Source organism: Xiphophorus couchianus, chromosome 5, assembly GCF_001444195.1.
Source record: "Xiphophorus couchianus chromosome 5, X_couchianus-1.0, whole genome shotgun sequence".
Lineage (NCBI taxonomy): Eukaryota > Metazoa > Chordata > Actinopteri > Cyprinodontiformes > Poeciliidae > Xiphophorus > Xiphophorus couchianus.
The window spans coordinates 39,120,544-39,143,185 of NC_040232.1; the positions used below are offsets into that span (position 1 = coordinate 39,120,544).

Below are 22,642 nucleotides of genomic sequence, written 5' to 3' on the forward strand. Positions count from 1 at the left end.
TAGATGTGCCACAGGTACAAAACACTGGAATGAAATGGCTTAATTACCTCCTCCTTGTGTAGATCAGTTCTCCAGAGCCTTAATGACCTAATTATTCTATTCAGGTGTGGTGCAGCAGAGGCAAATCTAAAAGTTGCAGGACAGCGGCCCTTGAGGACTGGAGTTTGACACCCCTGCTCTACAGCCATCAGCTTGACCTGGAGGTGGACATGAAAGAGCTGGTGCAGACCTCCACCCTGAACAGGTCACCAGTTCATCAAAATTAAATTATACCTTCATCATAAATTCATACATATCAATAAATAAGCCAAAGCAAACAAAACCTGTACACCGGATGGTTTCAGTTAGTCTGGTACTGTGACTTTTGCTAGTTTTTTCAGAACAAAAACCTTTTTGTCATTTTGATTATTTAAGCTAGTCAAACTATGCAACCCTAAGTATAAATGTCATGATTATAGATGATGTAAAACAAAGCAAATCAGAGAAATCAAAATCTGCAATATTTCTTTTCAAGATTTATTTAATAAAATCCAAAGCATATGAAACCCTAAAATTGAGGGTTTATTTTTGTTAAGTTTTTTAATACCGACTGTCAGCAACTTGCATCCGCATAAGTGTTGAGCTTCCTAACTTTAATGCATAAAATAAACTTTTTCAACAATGACTGAAAGTTTTCCATTTTGAAGAATTTGCCTAATTTTGACTGCAAAAGTTTTAACCTATTAATATATGAACATTACTTTGGCTTTAAAAATCAAACAGCAGCTAAAGAGTGCAAAATTACTGGAATATATTTTATTTATATATGTAATAAATGTGATATATTCTATTGTTTATGATTACTTTGAAAATAAAGTCAGAGAAAAGAACATGGCCAAACACTGGAGTCATTTATTAAACCAGATTATCTCAGAAATCATTAACACTGATGGCAGTTTGATTCCTAATGAACATGAAAGACAATCATTAGACAGGAGCAGAAACAGAATTCATGTCCACCTTAGCAGCACTCTGCAAATATTTGGTTAATCTTCAAAAGTAGATTCAATAAGACTGTACAGCAGCAGAGCTGCTCTGGCTGTTTTAAATATGAAAGTAGAAAAAAAACAGTTAAATGTTTTTTAATAGTATGGAAATAATTATTTTTCCATCTGAAATGTTCATTTTGCTGTGCATGTCTGTAAATCAGACCTGCACAGGAACCTTTATCAACATAAGCAAATAATTAAATGAAAACTAATTTCAGTATTAGTTTGTTCTAAAGTTATTTTTTAAAGTTATCTTTCAGCTTTGTCTAAATTGTTGAAGTAGATGACTGATTTTCAAACTGCATAAAGCAACATATCTACAGGTAATGGTCTAAAACCAGTGTTATTGTACAGTGCATCAAAAACCAGTTTCATTAAATTACATGCAGAGAAATGGGTGAATTCAAACTGAAGATGTGTTTAGTGCAAAAATGTTTAGTTTAATAAGTGGCAACAAAAGTGTGAAAGAGTAAAGAGTTCTCTCTTTCTCTGTGTGTGCGTCACCTGATGAACATTCCTACCATCCACCGCGCCGCAGACAGAGGTTCAGATGTAAAGCACATGACAGCAGATTCTTACTGTTGCGCAGCGTTACTGTAATGGTGTTTAAAGTAAGCAAGAAATCCAACAAAAGTCCCACATGGCTTCACATTGAGATAAAAAAAAAAAAAAAGAAAAAAAACCCAGTCCTTTTTGGAAGATGTGGGCTCAGCACAGGCAAGATCATCCAGGTGAGACTGTAGAGCTTCAGAGCTGAACCTCTGAAGGAAACTTTACTTGGAAGGGCTTGATATCAACAACCAGCTGATTTCCTGCAGTTAAAAGAAAAAAAAGAGAAGAGATTATTGGGGGAAAGAACACAAACAGGTTGCAACAAAACCTGATTCACTTCTTTTTGCCTTTTTATAAACTGTACAGGGTTAGGGTTGCATAACACATTTTTTTCTTCCAAACAGAAATTTCTGTTTGAGAGCAAGGCTCCTTATTTTTACTCCCAGATCTTTGTTCTTACTTTAAAACAAGAAAGAAAGCTGAAAGTCGGCCAATATTCCAGAAGTGCTCACCATCTTCCACTTGGATTCATCCCAAAGTTCTCCAGGACTGATTGAGGTCAGTCAGGTTCCTCCAGGCCAGGCTTTGTGTTTTGGAGCCGGTTTGATTCCCAAACTCCTTTCATAATGTCAGAAACATCAGCAGATTCTCTGCACTACACTCTTTACTTCAAGTGCTGTTTCCATGGCTGCCAAGCCCAAACTTACCCCTGACCCCAACAGGTCCCACTGCTCCGATGTTACTGTGCTGCATCAGGCACTTTGCCTCACATCTGCTGAGGTCAGCTGCTTGGCCATGGAATTGATTGAGACACTTCAATTCAATAAATAATAATAAATGCCTCTTCTGCTGTTGAAATCCATTACTTTGCGCTTTATATTCACTGTGGGATGAAACCACCCAGGTGTGTTTTTTTCTCTGCTCCCTCCCAGGACAAATGGCCACTCAGCTTGGTAACAGTAAGACCATGATGGTGACGTTGCTGCCCTGTTTGGGGAGCGTCTGGTACGCTCACAAGGGTTCACCAGCAGACAGAACAAATCTGAGTGCAGGTCACAAAGAGAAGCAGGTTTAGATCAGAGCAGGAAGATTCTGCAGACGGAGCAGATCTGAGCTCTCACTGTGAAAACGTGTGCTCCGAGTTTGAAAAGGGAAACTCCTTCCTAATAACTGAATCTGTCAAGAATATGCTACGGGACACAAATAGCTGTGTCCACTCACGTGTGCACCATGAGCACACACATGATCCCACCACACAGACTGACCACGTTCAAGACCAGGACTCTGATCCGGGCCCCTGTCCTCCAGCTACAGGCACGTCCCTGCTGTTAAGCTCTGTTCATCACTGATAAGAAGTTTGAAAACCTCCATGTTGAGCTGAAGGTTTATGATACGTTACAATAACAAAAACTCCATTTGAATCAGATTGGATCATCAGGACGACACAGGCAAAGTCAAAGTTTTAAGGGGTATTCCACCACAAAAAATAACAAAAACACCCCAAAAAGGACAACCCAACCATAAAAGTCAGAATGAATCTGATGACAGTAGTAAATGATAAATACAACAACCATTTTAAATGACAAAACAGAAAAACATGCCTATCAAACAATGAAAGATGTGTTTTGCCTTTAATACCATAATTAGTGCTTTTGTACTTTGGACTTATCAAAATCTTTTTATACTAAACTTGCATTATTCTCAGCTGATGAAAAGGGGAAATAACACAAAAAGCCATTTTAAAATGTGGACCTATGGCCTAGTAGAGATAAAGCAGGTTTCATTTACTCCATTGTTTAATCAAGAAATCAAACTTTGGCTTCAGAAGAAAAAAAAAATTGCTCAACAACACAACTCATGATTTTTTATTACCAACACAGATTACAGATTCAGTCTGAGTCTTCAGGCTAAAGGGAAAAACAAACAAACAAAAACCCCAAATTTCAATATTTCCATCTGAACAACATGGTTTTATTGAAAATGTTTTCTGAACCTGTGGTACTTCAATAATTAGCCAACATGGACTGCAGTGCAGCCAGATGTAAACATTTTTGACTTAAGGCCCAGGACAAAGCTCTGGCCCATCGCCATGACAACATGTCCTCATACCTGGTGTGTTTGACGACTCCTGTGCGATCTCCTTCAGGAAGGACTTGAGACGGTCTTTACTGGAAGTCATGCCATCACACAGCCACTGAAAGGCCCACAAGTTGTCCTGCAACACAGAATCAAACCCAAAATGGTTCATTAACACACTTTAGTTTAAAAAAAACAAAAAAACATTTTCTTACATTAAGTTTTAATAATAGTTCAGATTTATAAATCACATAGGAATCTTAAATCTTATCTTAAATGTATTTTCTGCATTTGCCCCAAAATTTATTATATGATGTTTGTCAAATGGATATTTTAAAATGTAGCTTTTATATTAAACAGCTGCAATCCAAAAAATAAAAAAATAAACAGAGTTCAGTGTGAATCATCCTAAAAGTTTAGCATAAAATGCTAATCAAATCATCAGCTTCCTACAAAACCTAATAAGCTCTGGTTATCATAGACTTCATGTTGTCTGTGTTTGGCTGCTAGTGCTGACCTGAGGCTAATAACCTCATCACCAGCAACAAGTGCACGTTGTTTTCATATAGGGAGACGTTACCTTATAAGCATGGAGAATAGGCAGAGCTGGACTAAAAGAACCCTGAAGGATTCTGACACCCAAGGCTCCTGTTACCAACAGCAACAAGGCCTGATCTGGGTATGTCTGAGAACAAAAGCACACAACCTATTACCACAGCAGTATGAATGAGTCACTTATTTGATACAGATATCTTTGCAAACTTACCCTGAGAAAGCAGCGGGAAATCTGTATGTTGTAACCCTGCTGATTGAGCTGGTCTATAATGGCATCCCGCGACTCCTGGACCATCAGGAACAAGACGGACAAACTTCAAACATTGAGCATTAATCGATAACAGATCCCGAGTCTCAGGAGCAACTATTAAAACTGAAGGACATACGTATAGAAACTGTTGGCTGGGTACGGGCAGGGCAGTCGGAGAGCCATGAGGCGAGCAGACCACTTTCAGTAAACTGGTCCAACACCGAGACTTCAGGAGAGAACCGGACACAAATCTGTCAAACTGTCCAACACGCAGCCTCGCCACAGTTTATAGGATATAAATACGAAACATTTTAGGGTTAGTCATTTTTTTCCCACAAAAAATAGAGCAAAGTTGGAAAATCTGTGTGGGAAACACTAAGTAATGCCCTGGTACAGCACCATTTATACACAAGGTCAAGCTGCTTTTCACTACAATAAAGAAACTGATGTAGAGAAGGCAACAATACAGAAAAGATAATAAGAGATAATAAGAGAAACAGTCATCATATAAAAAGAAATATTTACTACAAATTCAATGATAAAGAAAAGTTAAGAAATGACATAAAGGAACTTATAAAACAAGTTTACAGAAAATCTGCAGTACACTAATGTTTTCAGTCCTGGTTGTTCTTTTAAGGTGTTTGAGACGTTGGATGAGCCGAGGTGTTTACACTGGTCTCATCTTACTCTGAAATGTATCTGAGGCCGACACAGTCAGAGCCCTGCTGACCAATAAGCAGCCTTTAACCCAGTCGTGGGTTAAAGGAGCCGTGATGTGAAGGCAACAGTTTGGACCTGGAGGTGCAAATGAACACAGTTGGGGTAAAACAAGAGGCTCCAGGAAAGTAGGTTCATGTTTTCTGGTCTCATTGTCCAAAAACATTTTTGGATCTTGTTTTGTGTTTCTAGGAATTATTCTAAACTTTGTCCTCAGACCAGTTTTTTTTTTCTTTTTTAAGGTTTTGTTTCCTCTAGTGGCAGACGGAGAAGAGGAAGACATGCAGTGAGCGGGCCAGAGCTGGGAATCAAACCGGGAAAAACTAATTTGTCACCTAGTCATGTGGCGCCCCCATCAGGCCACTTTACAACACTTGAGTATTTTGATCAGTATAAAACATTTCAGCCAGCCTTTCCAGCAAAAGCACCACAAGGTGCGACACGCAGAAGAGCTAAAGACCTGAGAGCTCCAGCTGGACTACAGGCCTGAGTCACAGCCAACCTGGACTGTTCTAGAATCAAGAGGACAATAAGCTGAAAAAAGTCATTTGAAAATCAATGCATGCAAATCTCAATGAAATAAAGAAATGTTTTTAAGAAATTTGGACTAAAATTCAATCTAATTTGAGACAGATAAAATAAAACAAGAGTTAGTGATGCTAAAGGTTGTTCCACTAACTATTAGGAAAATGGTAAACTTTGTTTTTCCCCACAGCTTTTTCTATTCCTTTTAGTCATAGTTATAATGAAATAAAGTTTTTACACTTGAAGATATAAATAACTTGTGTTTTTCTGCCCCCTGAACCATTACAACTGAAGAGTGTTTTTGTTTTAGCATAGAGATACGCCAGATATTCATGAAACATTTCAGCAGAAACGAGAGCTGCAGACTTACATCTGAGTAGACCGACGAGGAGCATCTCTGGGCTTTGAGAGCAAACTTCACCAGCTCAGACCTCTTCAGTGGCACAGCATCTACACACAGGAGACGTGTTAAAACCATTTCTCTTCACGTTTTGTTCAAAACAAACAATCCTCTTTCTGACCGTTAATCGGTTCCCAGGATGCCCCAGCGAAGCAGAGATGCTCCGGCTGACTGACCGTCAACCTCGGTGCCGTCGCCGTCTCAAATATCCGGAGGTAGAGGAGGAAAATGGCCGGAGTGAAGCGGGAGGCGGGGGGGCTGGCCGGGGGAAAGAGGCTTTCCAATGCAGACCCAAACTCTCCCAACTTACACTTGAAGAAAGGAATGAGGTCTTGGAGGTGCCGATACCTGATTCCAAATCAGGAAATAAAACAACTTACTACTGTTTGTGTCTGAATGATTTACATATCTCCATCTAGGGATGAGCTTTTTCTTAAAAGAAACAGAAACAGCCTAAACCAAGGAGGTCTGAAAAATTGTATAAAGACCTAACAAATGGGAAATAGAAATAAAATACATATTTGGACGATCAAGTGGGTCAAAATATTCTCTTCCAAAAGTGATAACTTAACTTGAGATGTTTTTTGAAAGACATGAAACTTACAACAGAAATTAACATTTCAATTTTCCTCTTGATTTGATCGAACAAGCTTATCAAGATGTCTTTAAGATCTCAGAAATACAAGTTGATCATTTTGTTGTACCAATCAGAAAACAAGACAACGTGCAGAGGTAGAAATGTTATCTTCTCAATTAACTGGTTTCTGTGTTGATGAATAAAACTTTCTCTTTATTTACTCCCAGTTTGTGCTCAGACGTCACATGAATCCCAGGCTGAATCTTCATCCTGCTCACTGTGCATGGAGACAAAACAGACGCGCGTCCTCTTCCAGCCTCTGTTCCAGGAGCTGCAAACCTTTTCTTCACTGCTTTGACTGTGTGTGTATAAACCAGCCTCAGCGTAAAGCCATTTTCTTGGTTTATATCCATTTTCCATCTTACTTAAAATAAATATCATCTTTCCCATTTTAAATAGCAGCTATAAGAAACAAGCCTCTTTGTCACATTATATGAATCAACTAAAAGAGTAGAGCAAACATCTCATTTCATTGAAAGCAGCTCATAGTGGGACCAATAACAGCTGATTTTGTTCAAATCAATTGTTCCTTAAAGGTTTATTTATTCACAAATTAGCAAATTGGATGTCATTTTTTTAAATAAAAAAAATAGGGCTGCACCAAATTTATCGGCCAGTCGATTTATTGGTGCCGATTTCCTTAATTTTTGGAGATCGGTGATTGGGCAATTTTGACATGTGAAGCTGATCTCATCCAGTGAGCTTTTCTACCTTGGCAAAAGTCTAAAAATCAGCCACTGTCCTCTCCTGTTCTCCCGTATGAGAGGTTTGATTGACAGTCCGGCCCACCAGGTCATATCTGGATATTCACAGTTAACAATAGTTACCTCGCTGTTGCCAATTCAGCAACATTTCAGACAAAAAAAATGACCAAAATCGGAATTGGTAAGTTAGGCTTTTTAAAGCTCTATAATCGGCGATCTGAAAGACAATTGCAATCAGTGTAGCCCTAAAAATAAGCATTTCAGTGAGATGCTGCTGCTATGTTGGCATTTAGATGCCATAAAATGCTAAACACACTGGTTATTTTTATACAGCAGAACGTGGGTTAAACTCACAGTGTGGTGTTATCAGTCAGGACGACTCGCAGGTATCGACACAACTCTCTGTACCTGCACACAGTTAAAACACAGGATGCATCATTGTTCCTCCGGAGACGGACTGTATGGACAAATACTGACACGAGTGTGAAGTAGCACACATGCTAACCTGGACTGAAGCTGGAGCAGTTCAGTTCTCAGCAGAACCACAGAAATGGTTTCGAGCAGGATGTCCTTCTTGCCCTTGTCCTTCCGGAAGCCCGACACATTCTGCCCCTTCAGCACCGACACCAGCAGGACGTCCTGCCAGTGTCGGATGGTCAGACTGCAGCACACGGATGAAAAGTTACGTCCAAATATGAAGCATTTGAACCTTTAGAGTTAAAATGCTTTGATACACACCTGTCTTTTAGCGGCCTCATGTCAGCTGGGAAACATATCCTGTTCTGGTAAAAAGTTTGCAGTTTTTGCATAAACAATGGCGTAATGTCACCCATTACTATACGTCTCTGTACTGATGATATTACTCTGGAAAAAATACCATAAAAAGCAAAGTTATCAAAAAGAATGACTGGAAAAAAGCATGAATTATATATACATGTTAACATGTGTTTGTAGCCAATAATGTCGGGTTCAGACATTCCTTTGTGAGCACCAAAGTGTGTTTACCAAAAGATATTAAAAATTCCTCAAGGATTATAAAATGTACAAACTTAATAATGTTGCATCACTATTCTTTACCTGTGCAATAATATTATTATAGTTTCAGAGATTGTAGCAGCTGAAGATGAACCCATGAACCTGTAAATGTTAAAGAAAGAAAATTCAGTGAAGGAGCGAGAGAAGGTGAGTTTAACAGCTGATGATGTTCCTACACTTTAATTCCCAAATTCTCTACTTTTCCAGACTCTAATTAAAGTTTGCACTCCATTATTGGCCCATTTTAAAAGTACAAATATGGCATTATGTTATGATTTACTGTAGGAATATCAGATCTGACAACATCTATCAGGTTGTCAGACAGGTGGAGACGACACGAAGACAAACAGATGATGAATAATGACTGGAAATATAAAAATACTCCACATTTCCATCATTAGCCCTTAAACCTAACAAATCCCACATCCTGAGTTAAATTTAGAAGCCACCTCCAGTTTGCTCACCCCAACACTTGAAAATGTCTCATAAACTCTTCAGCAGCTCCAAGATGCATGATGGCTGCAGCCCGACTGTTCTTTTTCTCGGCTTTATTCAGGAACAGGGTCACACACTCAAGCACAGGTCTATACCTGGGAAACAAAGAAAAAAAAGGAATAAGTTGGCTTATTATATGTTTTTAAATGATATGTCATCTGTAGTTTCTCAACTTTTTCAAGTAGGTCTCCTATAAAATCTTGAAAACTGAATAAGATTATTGCAGCACTTTTCACTTCTAAAGGCAACGCTTATTCGTTCAGCATGGTTTTTTTTTTTTCAAATGTATTGTTTAAGTTTCGTTTTAAACAGCTCACCTAGAGCTCAGATTCTGCTGGTCCATTTTGTAATCTGGCAGCTTCGCCTGATTCAACGTAATGGAGGAAAACAGAGCCGACAGTTCGTCTCTGAAGCTTTGCAACATCGTGTCTGAAAAGGAGTTGGACAAATCAAAGTAAAAAATAAAGAGAAAAAAAAAAGGAAACTTTAATAAAAGCAACATTTAAAATGACCAGACGCCTTTAAGTACATGATGACGTTTTACACCTGCATTACGAAGATGATGGTCGACTTCTGACAGGGTGAGGTTGAACCTCTGCAGTTCCCCCAGCAGAGCCGTGTTCCTAACGCTTTTCCAAAAGTCACTTTTGTTGTGGCTGTTGCAGTGACACGCTCCACTGCAGCACCACATTCCACACTGACACACAACCACGACACACACACCGTTAGATGATCACACACCTGGAATTCTTGTTTGATCAAAAACGACGCTCAAGCTTCAGCACAACTGATTTCAGAGACATTTTGAGGCTTCAGCTGAACCTGACAGAATCCTGGAGGAGTTTTATTGAAGCAACAACATCTAAAAAGGTGCAGCAGGGAGTAAGAGCAGGGGTCCCTGATCTACAGATTTGTAAAGCAGACATTTTGAAGAAGAAAAAAGTCTGAATCAGCAGATAAAACCTACAGAATAAACTGTAAATATTGACCAGGAAAAGCCTGATCGGTGCATCTCTAGTAAGGGATATAAAAACATCCTCCTCACACACCAGTGACGCCAGCTTGTCGCAGACGTAGCAGAAGCACTGATCACAAATAAGTTGATTATTGGCCATCGGAGCAGTCCTCTCACAATCTGTAGGCCTGAGCAGGACAGAAAACAAGCAGTGATTGTCTGCTATGCCACGAAATTATTCTACGTTAGTCTGCGTTAGTGGGTCTGTGGAAGAGTTTCCTCACATAAAAGGGTGTATGGGGCAGTCGTAACGGGCGTGAGGAAGCACGTCAGGCCGACGGGAGAAGGTGACCACCAGGTCTTCATCCTGTGGGCTTACAGGTAAAACACCACCTGAAAAGAGAAGGATCAACTTTTTGTTGGAGGCATTCAGACAAACGAATCAAAAATATTAGAAGATTTGAAAAAAGCAACGTTACCGGTCTTCTTCACAGCTTCCACTTCCACAATGAGGCAGGAAGTGTCTTTATCATCTTCGTCATCACTGAGGATGATTATTTCCTCACTTTTTCCTGAGGTCCCCATCATAAATCTGTAAGGCAAAAAACAAAACAAACAGAGATTCGGTTTACAAAGAGGAGTTCCGACACTCTCACCATCTTTGCCAGAGTAACAACTGCAATGGTTTTTAAAGGTCTCGGCAACGTCAATTACTTTCTAAGCACTACGCTATTTTCATTCGAAGGAAACGTCACGCGAAGTACGAGAACCTATTTCACTCTTCCACATAAAATTCACTGCCAAGGTTTAAAAATGTAAACACATTTAATTAGCTACTTTACTTACCTGTAAATAACTCCAACGCCCCCGAAATATTTTGTTCTCCGCGCCAGCTGAGCTCGGGAGGATGTGGTCTCTTCTTCTTTGACAAACTTTTCGGCTCTTGAACAGCTTTTCAAGTACACCGCCACCTACTGTACACAAGCGTAAACTCACTTCTCCGAAGTGTTTCACTCTAAAAAAAAATCTTGGGGTGTAAATATTTTATCTACACTTTTCAAATGCTTTTTGGCTCCAGTTCTCTGTCACCATCCTCTTTGCTTTTCTCCGTGTTTTTGTGCAATTTCAACAGAAATATAAATTCTTTTCTAAGGGCTTTACCAACAGGTTACTAAATATGACTGAACTATTCCTTTAAATAATTAAATCAAAAGGGAGGCGCATCTGCGTTCAAATAAATTTTTGTCACTGTAAATCAGTCCATTGCATTAAATGAAGCTAACAAATATACAAGGAAGCTGAATCTAGTTTTGCATTATGTGTTTCTCAATTCCAGTCCTCAGGCCCCCCTGCCCTGCATGTTTTAGGTGTTTCCCTTCTGTTACACACCTGGATTGAATCTATGGGTGATTAACAGGCTTTTGCAGCACTTGATGGTCATGCAATCATTTGAATCAGCTGTTCTGGAATAAAGGCACATCTAAAACATGCAGAGTAGGGGGGCCTGAGGACTGGAATTGAGACATGCAGTAAATAAAACACTATTGATCCTGTTTTTTTAGCAATAAACAACACAGTGCTGCTGCCAATAAGTTTTAATGGAGGATTCAGCCAAATTCAAAGACATGTCAAACCTTTTCCTCACTCTGTTATCATCCCCTTAATGCATTTATTCTATTTAATTTATGTTGCTTCACTGTGTTCTTTGTTTTTCTTTCCCATAGAAAGTACTCCAGGCTCTTTGCTTATGTTTTTTTCCCTAACCACTGAAAACTCTTGGGTTAATACTTCCATGTGTAACTGTATTTCTTTCTTGGACATGGGTGGCTATTTAATATGTTTTCTTTAATCTTATTCCCCATAAAGACTAATTGCCAAGTAATGTTTTTCTGGGCTGCACAGTGGCGCAGTTGGTAGCACTGTTGCCTTGCAGCAAGAAGGTCCTGGGTTCGATTCCCGGCCGGGGTCTTTCTGCATGGAGTTTGCATGTTCTCCCTGTGCATGCGTGGGTTCTCTCCGGGTACTCCGGCTTCCTCCCACAGTCCAAAAACATGACTGTTAGGTTAATTGGTCTATCTAAATTCTCCCTAGGTGTGTGTTTGTGTGTGAATGGTTGTTTGTCCTGTATGTCTTTGTGTTGCCCTGCGACAGACTGGCGACCTGTCCAGGGTGTACCCCGCCTCCCGCCTGGAACGTAGCTGGAGATAGGCACCAGCAACCCTCCCGACCCCATTAGGGACAAGGGTGCACAGAAAATGGATGGATGTTTTTCTGGCTTTCCTCTGGTCCTATAGTCTCAAATGGCCACCAATCAATCACAGATTGCAGAAGATTTCTTTTTAAGCAGTGGAACTTTTTCCCTGCCACAATATGTATTTGCTAACTGAAGTGCTGTAAAGTCATTGGATCTTTGGAACTCCCTGATGTTCTCTGTATAAATAACTACTTACCAACTGGGATTAAACAATGAACAGATTTCAATATATTAACAGATTTCAATATATACTTTTGATTAAATTTAACGGTTTGTAATTGGATAGTATCGGACTGACTGGAATTGGGTCAAAGTTGATACGACCTCTCCCTGTGTCTTAATCCCTGAGACGTGTTTGTTGTCAAATGGAACAATAGAAATGAACTGAGTGCAGAATAAAACCTAAAATTACAATAAGTGAAGTAGTAACCTATTGAGTCCTCTTTCTTACAAACCGGAAATAAAAAAAAATAGATTCTACAATGATCCAAATTATTGGAAACAACAAAGGAAGGCTTGTAGGAACAATGAATGTAGCAGGACAGATGTGGAGAAAAAATGGTCAAAATAAAATGTTTCTTATTGTTATTTTAGCTTGAACCTGTGGCAGTCTTTCCTTCTTGTCAGTTCCATAATCTCACTGGTTTACTTTATAGCTACACAATAAATAAAAAACATGTATTTACCTCTAAATCTAAAAGTCTCCAAAGCTGTTTTATAGTGTTATGCAGATGCTGAAAACTAAATCTGAAATAATGGAGAACAAATCATGAATATTAACACAAATTTAAGTCTACCTTTAATTACTGGGGAAGCTGGTGTATTTATCTGATTACCATTACTATACTGATGTGATATGGACAGCAAACACTATGCAAGATTGTAGGGTAAATAAGGACATTAATATTTTATTTGCTTTCATCCTCACATCCACACACACAAGAAACACTCAACCAAAATCAGATGAGATATGCCCACAAAGGTTCCATTGTTTACGAAGTGCATAAAATGATGAAACTTGAGATAAATTAATGTTTGACATGAACTGCAAAGTCAAGAAAGAAAACACAAAATGTTGGCGCATGATTGTTTTTCAGATAAAGTTAAACAAATCCAAATGAGGATCAAACACATTTATCAAACCCATGCTGCGGAGGTTCTCTGTCCTGCATAGGTAGAGTATTCAAATGATTTTTTTTTTAAATAATGGAGCAATACTGCAAATACACAAACAGAAATAAAAGCCTTTAATTTATGAATGTGCAAAAAAAAAAAAAAAGGAAACTGGCAGCAGAGGTGCATCCCAAAGTATTAACGTTTTGTCCTCCATTTTGTCCATTGGCACGATTCGTCTTCTGTTTGGACTTTTCCCAGTTTAAGCATCACGCTGACAATCGCTCTGCAGATGCATCATCTGCCTTGTCACAGGGACTGCAGCTGTTGGCATCAAAGGAGCTTCTGAATCTCTGTGGAGGTCCAGGGAGTCAAATGAGCAATATGTCAGGATCTGACACTGCACAGTAGAGCATAAAGCCCATCTGGTCCACTTGATCCTCAGACAGACCATTGAGCAGATTGACGGCCGGTTTGAAGTAACTGTGTAACGCCTCCTGCTCTAGATGACCAATAAGCTCAGTGATACACTGCTGGAATCTGACATCAAGGCTGTTCTTAGACCAGTCGCTCTCGCTGTCGCTGAGGTGCAGGATCAGGTTGGTTAGCGGGGCGGCCTGGAGGTGTCGCAGAGGTGGGCTCAGTTTGCACACGGCCTTCAGGATTTTAAGCATCAGCCTGCGGCAGCCGGCGTCGCCGGCGTCCAGTTGGGCCAGGCGCCGAGTCTCCCAAGGGTAGAGGGAGAGGTGCCAGGCGTTTACCCAGGGGGAGGTGAGCAGAGGCTGGGCAGTCAGGACTACATCGCCCTCCCGGAGGACGGGCAACATGGAGATGAAGAGCGGTTGGTTGCTGCTCTCTGCTTCGCTTTCAGGCCTGTAGGATCACAAAAACAGGTGTAAAAACATTTTCACCATTTTACAATTTCAATCAGCTGATGATCAAAATCTGCCAATGTGCAGCTAGATCAACTCAAAAATAAAATATTTTCTGTTCAGTAAATACACAGTACCTCCAGTCCACTGGACAGCATTCACACATGCACATGCGCGCACACACACACCCATACCCCCACACACATGCACACACACACACACACAAAGGAATGTGAATATCCTAAGCAGACACATGTAATCAAAAGCCCAGTTAGAGGCACACATTTGATAATAACATAAGGTTTCATATGTTGAATGTATCATTCTTAATACTTAATATATTTACAAATAAATCCATCAAACTCTTGTTACTGAGGGAAAAAACTCTTGTTACTCCATGAAAACTATTTTCAGTATCTGTGAGATACTTATCACTGCAGATAGCAGAAAATTGTTCCGTTTCTTCTTTTAGACTTCCAAGCTTTGTTATTTTGGAAATATGTTGGATTTAGCAAAGTTGGCAACCACATAGAAATCCTAAAGTTAATGTATGGATACAGAACAATCCATAATGTGAATTCAACATTCACAAAATAAATCAGTTAAAAGTTAAAATGCAACATGTTAGTATACAAAAAGCTACCATGGGAGGAGCTCAGTGAACAAGTTTGAAACATCAAGGACACACACACACACACACACCGGATCTCCAGCCTCAGCTCAGGCCCTCCCAGGACCGGTCTGACCTGACAGTCCAAAGTGCTGCTGATTGACGGCCAGTTTGCAGTTTCCATGACAGCCTTACTGAACATGTTCACCACAGTCTCTGCTGACAGGTAACCTCCCACCAAGTACCTACAAAATCCAAAGGTAGACATGTCAAGCTGAACACAAAACATATTCATCAGCAGTATCCCCCTGTTTTGACTCCAGAGTAACTGAATTTTGCTGATCCTAAAATTAAACAGACAAGCTAACAGGAACCCAGTTGTGGTTAGGTTAGTTAAGATAGATTAACTGTGAATTTATAATCAAATCAAAAGAACTTGTGATAATACAAATTAAGACCTAACTACTGTAGTCAATCGATTAAAAAAAATATAGTCAGCTTAATCACACTAGCACTGTGATTAATCACGATTAATCACTATGCCTAACTCTCTAATCTTGAAATATCAGTATGAACAGTTGTGGTTCTTCCCTAAGCAAACTCATCCTTCTGCTGCACTCCACCCAATTAAAGTGCAAGCAGTTATCTGGGTTTTTGCAGCAGAAAGCAGGTACTGTAATCTCCTTGTACTCAAGCTTTCTCCACTACACATGCATTCAAGAAGTAGCAAACTTGTTCAGGGGACAACTAGTAGATATTTTATATTCTACATCTCGGGTTCCCCTCCCCTTTCTGATGCTGCCCTGAGCAAATGCCCAGATAACTCAGATCAAAAAACCACCACTGTATGCACAGGTTCAAAAAGCTGTTTAAGAAAATGTTTTATTGTCTCAAACCAAAGATCTCTGAAGATTCTCAGTGTTTCAGGTTTTTAATACTCAGGAAAGTTTAAAGGAAGTCATTTTGTTTTAAACATTAATTTATAAATGTTCCTCTCCATTCATTTCCTATGGAACTTGTGGAATGAGGCAATAGTCTCTTGTCCTCATCCAGTCGGCATAATTCATACATGTGAAAGTTTGACCTCATACATGTAAATGTGACACGCTGGCTAAACATTTTCAACTTTAGTTGCTGTCTGCTGTTGCTGAAAACTTTCACTTTTTGCTGTGGTTTGTTGCAGTGTGGAATTCATAATCTGCTGCTGTGAACTAGGTAACCTTCTGCAGGGGAGAGGCTTTAGCTCGATATAAGTAGTTCAATTAATCTGCACTATGCAATATTAACATCCTAAAATGTTCATTTTAATCGCACATGTTCACATTGATAGCCCTACTTACAACACACCATGACATTGTTTAATGTGTGTGAGATCACCTGTCCCAGTAACTGTGTCCTCTAGGGAAATATTCCAGGTTGATCCGTCGGACCATCCAGTGCAAAGGATGTGTTAGGAGCGTCTCCTCCCCAGGAATGAGGCGCCATAATGAAGGCTCCAGCTGCAGAGGCACCAGCAGACATGCATGGTCTGCACTGACCACCTAAATATAAACACACATTAAAACACTCTGGGAAGATTTTTGCAACACCCTGCTACAAAAAAAAAAGATGCCAGTTATGAAAAACTGCATCTCCAAACAAGAGAAGAAATGACCATTTATGCAAAGTTACCTGTAAATCATCCAGGAGAGAACCTCCGAGGTTCATTTCTCCCAGAGGCATGTCCGGATGACGGCTGTGGAGAAAGCCCTGGATCTCAGTGCAGATATCCAGAGCCAGAGACTGAGCCTTCTCCACCTCATGTGGAGCCAGCACCACCCTGCTGGAGTAGTACTGCTGCAGACGCTCCTGAGCCATTTCAAAGACAATATTTGACAAACACAATACTTCAACAAGAGACAGCAAAAGGAAAAACAATTACACAAGTCTTAAGATTGTTTCATTCATCAAGTGCATTATTTCATAGGCCTGTCACAATAAGCAATAAATTAATTAATCACATTAAAACAAACTCAATAATTTCCAATTGCATGATTTATTGTTTTTCTCTCCTTCTACCAAAAACTGTCTAGAGTCCAGTGAATTGTTCCCAACAAGCCACAGTTTTGAAGGGCAATGTTTAAAGATAAATCTTAATTCACTTTATTTTTTGTTCTGTTGTTTTGTTAATTTTGGATACTTAAATCTGGACTAAATATTAACCTGTGTGGAGTTGCAAAATTTATTATGGCGACAAGCCTAATATTTCATCTATATATGTGTTGACAGCAGGTAGCAATAACATAATGATCATAAACCTAAAGTGTGATCATTATGAGGATTTTTCTGTTAAAGGGACTTCAACAGATATTTGTTGATTGCAACAATCAACAAAGATTGATAAGGCTTTTAGCTCAGTTTCAAATGATTACATAAAAGCTCAATATTTACTTAGCAGCAGTATTTCAAACATCTAAAAGTGCAATATATAAGTAAAATGGAGTCTTCTTTAGCTTGTGTTCAGATACGTATTTTGCAAGTTTTATCAAAACTCCTCTTCCTTATGAGTCAACATAAACAGCAGCTCCCAACAGTGCAGGTGTTATGACTTGATTTTATCATGTAAGTTCTGATTAGATCAGAGGTGAACTGTACCTGCAGTGTGAGCACAGAAAGCTGGGACTTCTTAGACTTTGCTTCATGTTTAGGCTGAACTTCAGAAGAGGACACTTCAAGGTTTTGGCAGAGATCAGCTGGTTAGGAGAAAATAGCTGGCATGTAACATCAGTGTGTTGACAAAGAAAAATAAAATCAGGAAATGGTACATTTTGTGTCATCAAAATGTCATCCATACCTGTCTGTTGTTTAGTTGCCTTAGAGACGTGCTTCATTACAACGCCCTCTATTCCCTTCCTGAGCAATGTTGGAGAAGTAGAGACTAAACTCAGCTCTTCCCAGCTGTCTGCCATTTTCTGCTCCACCTTCTCATTTTCTGCTGCACGGCCTGCACGCTCGATTAGCTAAACACAAACACTCGTTTTTTTAGACCTCTAGTCAGAGATGAAATACACCAACTATTTTCATAAATTAGTTTTCCAAAAAGGAAAACTAATTTACACCCCCAACCAGAAGTCTTTACATTTATATATATTTAAACGAATATATACAGTGTATATATATAAAGGGCAGTTGTTAAAAGTCAAAAAGAAGTGTGTTTCCCTCATGTTTAAAATGGCCTTTTAGATTAGAAAAACTATGTAGTCATAACACTATATGACTTTACATTGGCATCCAAACTCCACACTACCAGGCCCTGAAATGAATTGGCTAACCTTTTTACGTAGAAAATTCAGAAAATTAGAGGGATAATCTGTGCATCAATATCGAGCCCACTACCAATCTGGACAAAATAACAACATTCTACAAACTCAACCAAAAAATAAAAAACTTAGAAGAAATTATAAATCAATTCAGCTCCACCTCCTGTCAACTATATATTATACCCACAGCTTTCCTTATATTTCTGCCTGTTATTGCAGCTGATCTGATTCAAATAGTAAACTCAGCTCTTATCATGTGTTTCCCCCCAGGCTTTAAAAACAGCTCTTTTCAAAGCACTGATTAAAAAGAACAATCTGGACAGATAACTAAGAATTACAGGCCAATCTCCAACCTTCCATTCATCAGTAAAACTATAGAAAAAGCTGTTCCAACAGTAAAATGGCTTCCTAACGATGACAAATCGCTTTGATGTCTCTCAGTCCAGTTTCCATGAGGGCAGAGTTTAATGACATCCACATAAACACAGACTGTGGAAGAGTCACAATGTTGGTTCTGTTTTACGTCAGCACAGCATTTCACACTGTTGACTGAAGTGAATCTAACATAAAGAACAGAATTTCTTTCTTTCTCAATCCTGGGACACATCTTATTCAATATCGACATGATCCCACTAACTCAGGTTATAACAAGTAAGATTATTCGCTACCATCACTATGCAGAAAACATTCAAGCACTGAACAGATGTATAAAACAAATCAATGACTGTATGTGCCATAAGCCATCAGCTGAATAGAAACAAAACTAAAGTTATTCCTAAAGAAAAACGATCAAGAGTCAGTGCTGAGCTTCAGTTACTACCGCTAGAAACTACTACTGAACACCTCAAAGATGTTGTATAGTGATGGACTCTGACCTGCATCCTCAGAGACACACAAAGAGTCAAGACAGCTGCAGCTGATCCAGAACGCTGTTGCTCGCATTCTCACTAAAACCAGGAAGATAGAGCACATCACACCAGTTCTAAAGTCCTTACATTGGAGCTCAGAGAATAGACTTTAAAATACTTCTGTTAGCTTATATATTATTGAAAAGATTAATACCAAAATACAGTACATTAAAAACCTGCTGTTGTTGTATCAACCTTCCAGACCACTCAGGTCTTTTGGTTCTGGTCTGAACTCAAGTTCAAAAGCGACACAACAATGGAATTCATAAGTAGAAACCTGATTGTTTGAGTCATATGTCAATTTCTGCACCTCCTAAATCCCTTCTTTTCCACATGCATGACAGACAGACTGGTAAAGGTGTAGTGATGATGCACTAAAAACCTCAGGAACACTTACTCTTTTAACTGCCAACGTAGCAATGCCCAACAGAGCAGCTCCTCCGACTCCCAGAACCAGCCGAGCGTTGGACAGCAGGAAGTCAATCACCGTGGCAACACCATCTTCTCCTCTCCTTCGACTGCCCTGGAAGTTCATGGCTCGTTTTCTATGATTGGAAAAAAACAAATAACAGAAACATGTGACATTAGCTGTCAGAAGAGTACAGTTACATTTCTCTTAATCAATACATCTTTATTCCTAACACAAGAAAGGTCCGTAGTACAAAGAGATAAAAACAAACACATACAAATAATAAATATGATGATATGTTCTACATTGATCATTGAGTTTTAAATAAATAATAACGGCATTCCCCAATCTTGAGGTAGATCTGCCTGATCTCAGCAGCCCACATCTACACAGCTTTATTTACAGACAGATGGCAGTATTAGGTTCATAGTAGGACTGCAGCACTGTATGGACAAATTATCATCTGCATACATCAGCTGATTTATTATGTGGTCACCAGCTACACAGCCTGGTATGCAATAATTTAAACAGCTTTGACAGTTCATACACATAGATGTTAAACAGGTAAGGTCAACTCTTACTTCAGGAATGCAAAATTCTGCAAGCTTGACAACTTAGGTGCATTAGAAAAACCTATATAGTCCACAAAGGGCTAACGATGAAGGATACTGACCCACCGTTGTCTGGAAATGAATAACTTGACTTGCATATTTATCAGACAAAACTGAGGAACTCTCTTTGATTAAAGTTTAATAAAAAAATCCTCTGAGAACCAAGACATATTCAATTGCGCCCAGTCTCAGTTTTGGCGATTGGCTTAAAATATTCATTGAACAGAATTGCTTTTCTTTTTCTTAGTTAGAATACAGATGCATAAGGTGATATCTTCCTCACTGTAATTCGCTGTTCATTACACACTTTCATCAAACCAAAAAAAAAAGTCGCCCATGTCAAACCTTTTGATTTACCAAAAGGTAAACACAGCCAGTCATATTAGACTGTATTGTTATACAGCCTAATATCATAGTTTCAGGTCTGGTAATTTAGCTTAAAACACGTTTAATCAATTACTGGCCTTGTCTTTGTGGACATACAAGTGTTAAATAATCTGATATAAATGCCAGAAACGTAAATAAAAATGAAAAAAAAGTACGAAGAAATCGAGAGCGCCCACACATCCACGAAAAGCTTGAAGCATTACTTTGGATTATGAAGTACGTGGCCTCTATTTCGGTCAGTAGAACAGGGTACATGCTCTATTTATAAAGCTGAACGTTGCCTAGGTCACACTAAGCTGAGTTAAATGTATAACCATCTTTCTAATGAAGTTTTAGTCTGTGCAACGACATATTTCAAAATAGAGTTCATATCTCAGTTTCACCCTGTTACAAGGCTTGAGGTCAAACTGCACCAGAGAATAAAAGATAACAATAACAGATGTATTGTTTTGAAGACAATCAAAACATCTTTTGAAAGGCAACGAAGAGCAAAAATGTATTTTATTTTACGACATGTCCCGTCACTCTGAATATGAATAACACTACCTGGCTCTAAAATTACAAAGATATTTTACACTTTAATCCCCATGTCAAATAATAACGACTACCACTTCTGATAGCTAGTTTAGCTAGTTAGCTAGGTCAGCTCTAAATGACAGCCAAGTTATATAAGGTATTAAAAATACTCACCACTTACAGCAGAGAGCTGTGCGCTCCTCAAACCATGAATGTTTGGTGAAAAAAACGCAGTTAGCTACCTTTTACAAGAAAAAACTAAGTTCTTTTATAAACTGTCATAGCCATTATGCTAACAGCTGTTTGCTTTGACTTCTTCTTGTGTTCACTACACTTAGTTTGTGGAGACTCAGCAGCTACCTCTAGTGACCAACCAATAATATTACAGTGAGCAGTAAGAACTTTATATAGCTAGTAAATTTACGTAAACGAGACGTACTAATCATATTTCTCAAATTTTGGCTGTCAATTTCTAATTTTCAGATCAAACTGAAAAAAATTTAGTTATTTTTTTCTGTGGAGCCAGCTTTCAATTTTGTGTCCATAAGACAGAAACTGTGTCTAGCTTTAAGACTAGTCATAAACTAATCTTGATGACACTGGCCACAGGTAGCTTATTCTGAGCTTTTTATGGGGGTAGGACAGACTGCTTGTTTCTTCTCTCTGCTTTTTTTCCTACTACTCTCTATTCATGAAATATTTCTAGATGTGTATAATAATGTATCAAATGTATGCCCAAGATACACCTTGCCCTTTGTTTCTTTTCTGGAGGGCCCTTTTAATGCTCCAGGTTAATAAAAATGGCCTCCAATTGTAGAGATAGTACTTTATCAGTTCCAGAGGACTCCAAGCACTTCACACCAGTGTTGTAGTCAAGACCACCTAACCCGAGACCAAGACAAGACCAAGACCAGAGTGTATCAAGACCGAGACAAGACCAAGACTTTTCGGGTCCAAGACCAAGTCAAGATCAAGACCGAGGGAAGTCGAGACCGAGTCAAGACCCGCGACCCGCGCTACATGACACAATAAAATATGAAATATGATCAAAATTGCTAATCAAATTGATCTGATAGAATCACATTTCTATAAACACACCTTGATATTAAATACTTAGAGCTGAAATAAATTTAACCAACATTAAAAACAGAACAAACTCTTTGTTCTGCTTATCTAAAGAGATAATGCCCTGGGCATTTGTCCATATCATTTAGGGTTTAGAGTCCGAGGTGAATGTAGCAGTTTTCATTTAGAGTTTTATATGTTTTTTAATAATGCAAATTAAATTTTTTGTTTCTTCTATAGTATATTACATATATTTTACTTTCATTGAAAGGTAAAAAATAAAAGTAAAAGCTGTTTTCAGCCTCTGATTATAAGTGTTTAAAGTTAGTCATATTGCTGTTGCAGAAAAACAAACATTGCTAGTTTTCATTAGATCTCATTAACTGAACCAAGCAACATAAAACATTGTCAACACTCTGCCTCTTAGCATGGTACTTTGTTTGCTTTTCAACTTGGTTGGAGGTAGATCGATTCCAGAGAGACGACTTCAAACTGACTTTACAAACCATTTTAACTGAACACCAAGTCAAGAGGATTTTTGCCTGTGATGGGACCTTGGATTTCTTGTTACGAAGGGAGTTGAAAATGTGTTAGGATATATCACAAGAGGCAATGACATTTTTGTAGAGAGCTCTGAGGACGAGAGATCAAACTACTTTGCTTTTGACA

The 22,642-nt window shown here is 38.9% G+C and overlaps 2 protein-coding genes across 4 annotated transcripts; both read right to left on the bottom strand.

Moving 5' to 3' along the window:
* Positions 1–371: 371 nt before the first annotated feature.
* Positions 372–11,260, bottom strand: LOC114145226 (uncharacterized). Its single transcript, XM_028018702.1, has 19 exons — positions 10,982–11,260; positions 10,776–10,903; positions 10,409–10,521; positions 10,214–10,322; positions 10,024–10,117; positions 9,521–9,671; positions 9,292–9,403; positions 8,944–9,069; positions 8,522–8,581; positions 8,183–8,308; positions 7,950–8,105; positions 7,799–7,852; positions 6,225–6,451; positions 6,074–6,153; positions 4,598–4,687; positions 4,423–4,497; positions 4,237–4,341; positions 3,690–3,795; positions 372–1,840 (listed from the first exon to the last, which is right to left on the bottom strand). Exons 3-19 carry the CDS (start codon positions 10,515–10,517, stop codon positions 1,776–1,778), a joined length of 1,845 nt encoding a protein of 614 aa, XP_027874503.1. The 5' UTR covers positions 10,518–10,521; positions 10,776–10,903; positions 10,982–11,260; the 3' UTR covers positions 372–1,775.
* Positions 11,261–13,066: 1,806 nt separating this feature from the next.
* Positions 13,067–21,251, bottom strand: mief2 (mitochondrial elongation factor 2). 3 transcript variants are annotated; one of them, XM_028019065.1, is made up of 8 exons: positions 21,090–21,251; positions 19,383–19,530; positions 17,612–17,777; positions 17,413–17,510; positions 16,450–16,626; positions 16,156–16,319; positions 14,871–15,023; positions 13,067–14,169 (listed from the first exon to the last, which is right to left on the bottom strand). In XM_028019065.1, exons 2-8 carry the CDS (start codon positions 19,518–19,520, stop codon positions 13,668–13,670), a joined length of 1,398 nt encoding a protein of 465 aa, XP_027874866.1. In that variant the 5' UTR covers positions 19,521–19,530; positions 21,090–21,251; the 3' UTR covers positions 13,067–13,667. The 3 variants fall into 3 exon arrangements, with proteins under 3 accessions (XP_027874866.1, XP_027874864.1, XP_027874867.1); XM_028019063.1 differs by having other exon boundaries at positions 21,083–21,251; XM_028019066.1 differs by lacking the exon at positions 21,090–21,251 and adding an exon at positions 18,953–19,024 and having other exon boundaries at positions 19,383–19,513.
* Positions 21,252–22,642: the final 1,391 nt, after the last annotated feature.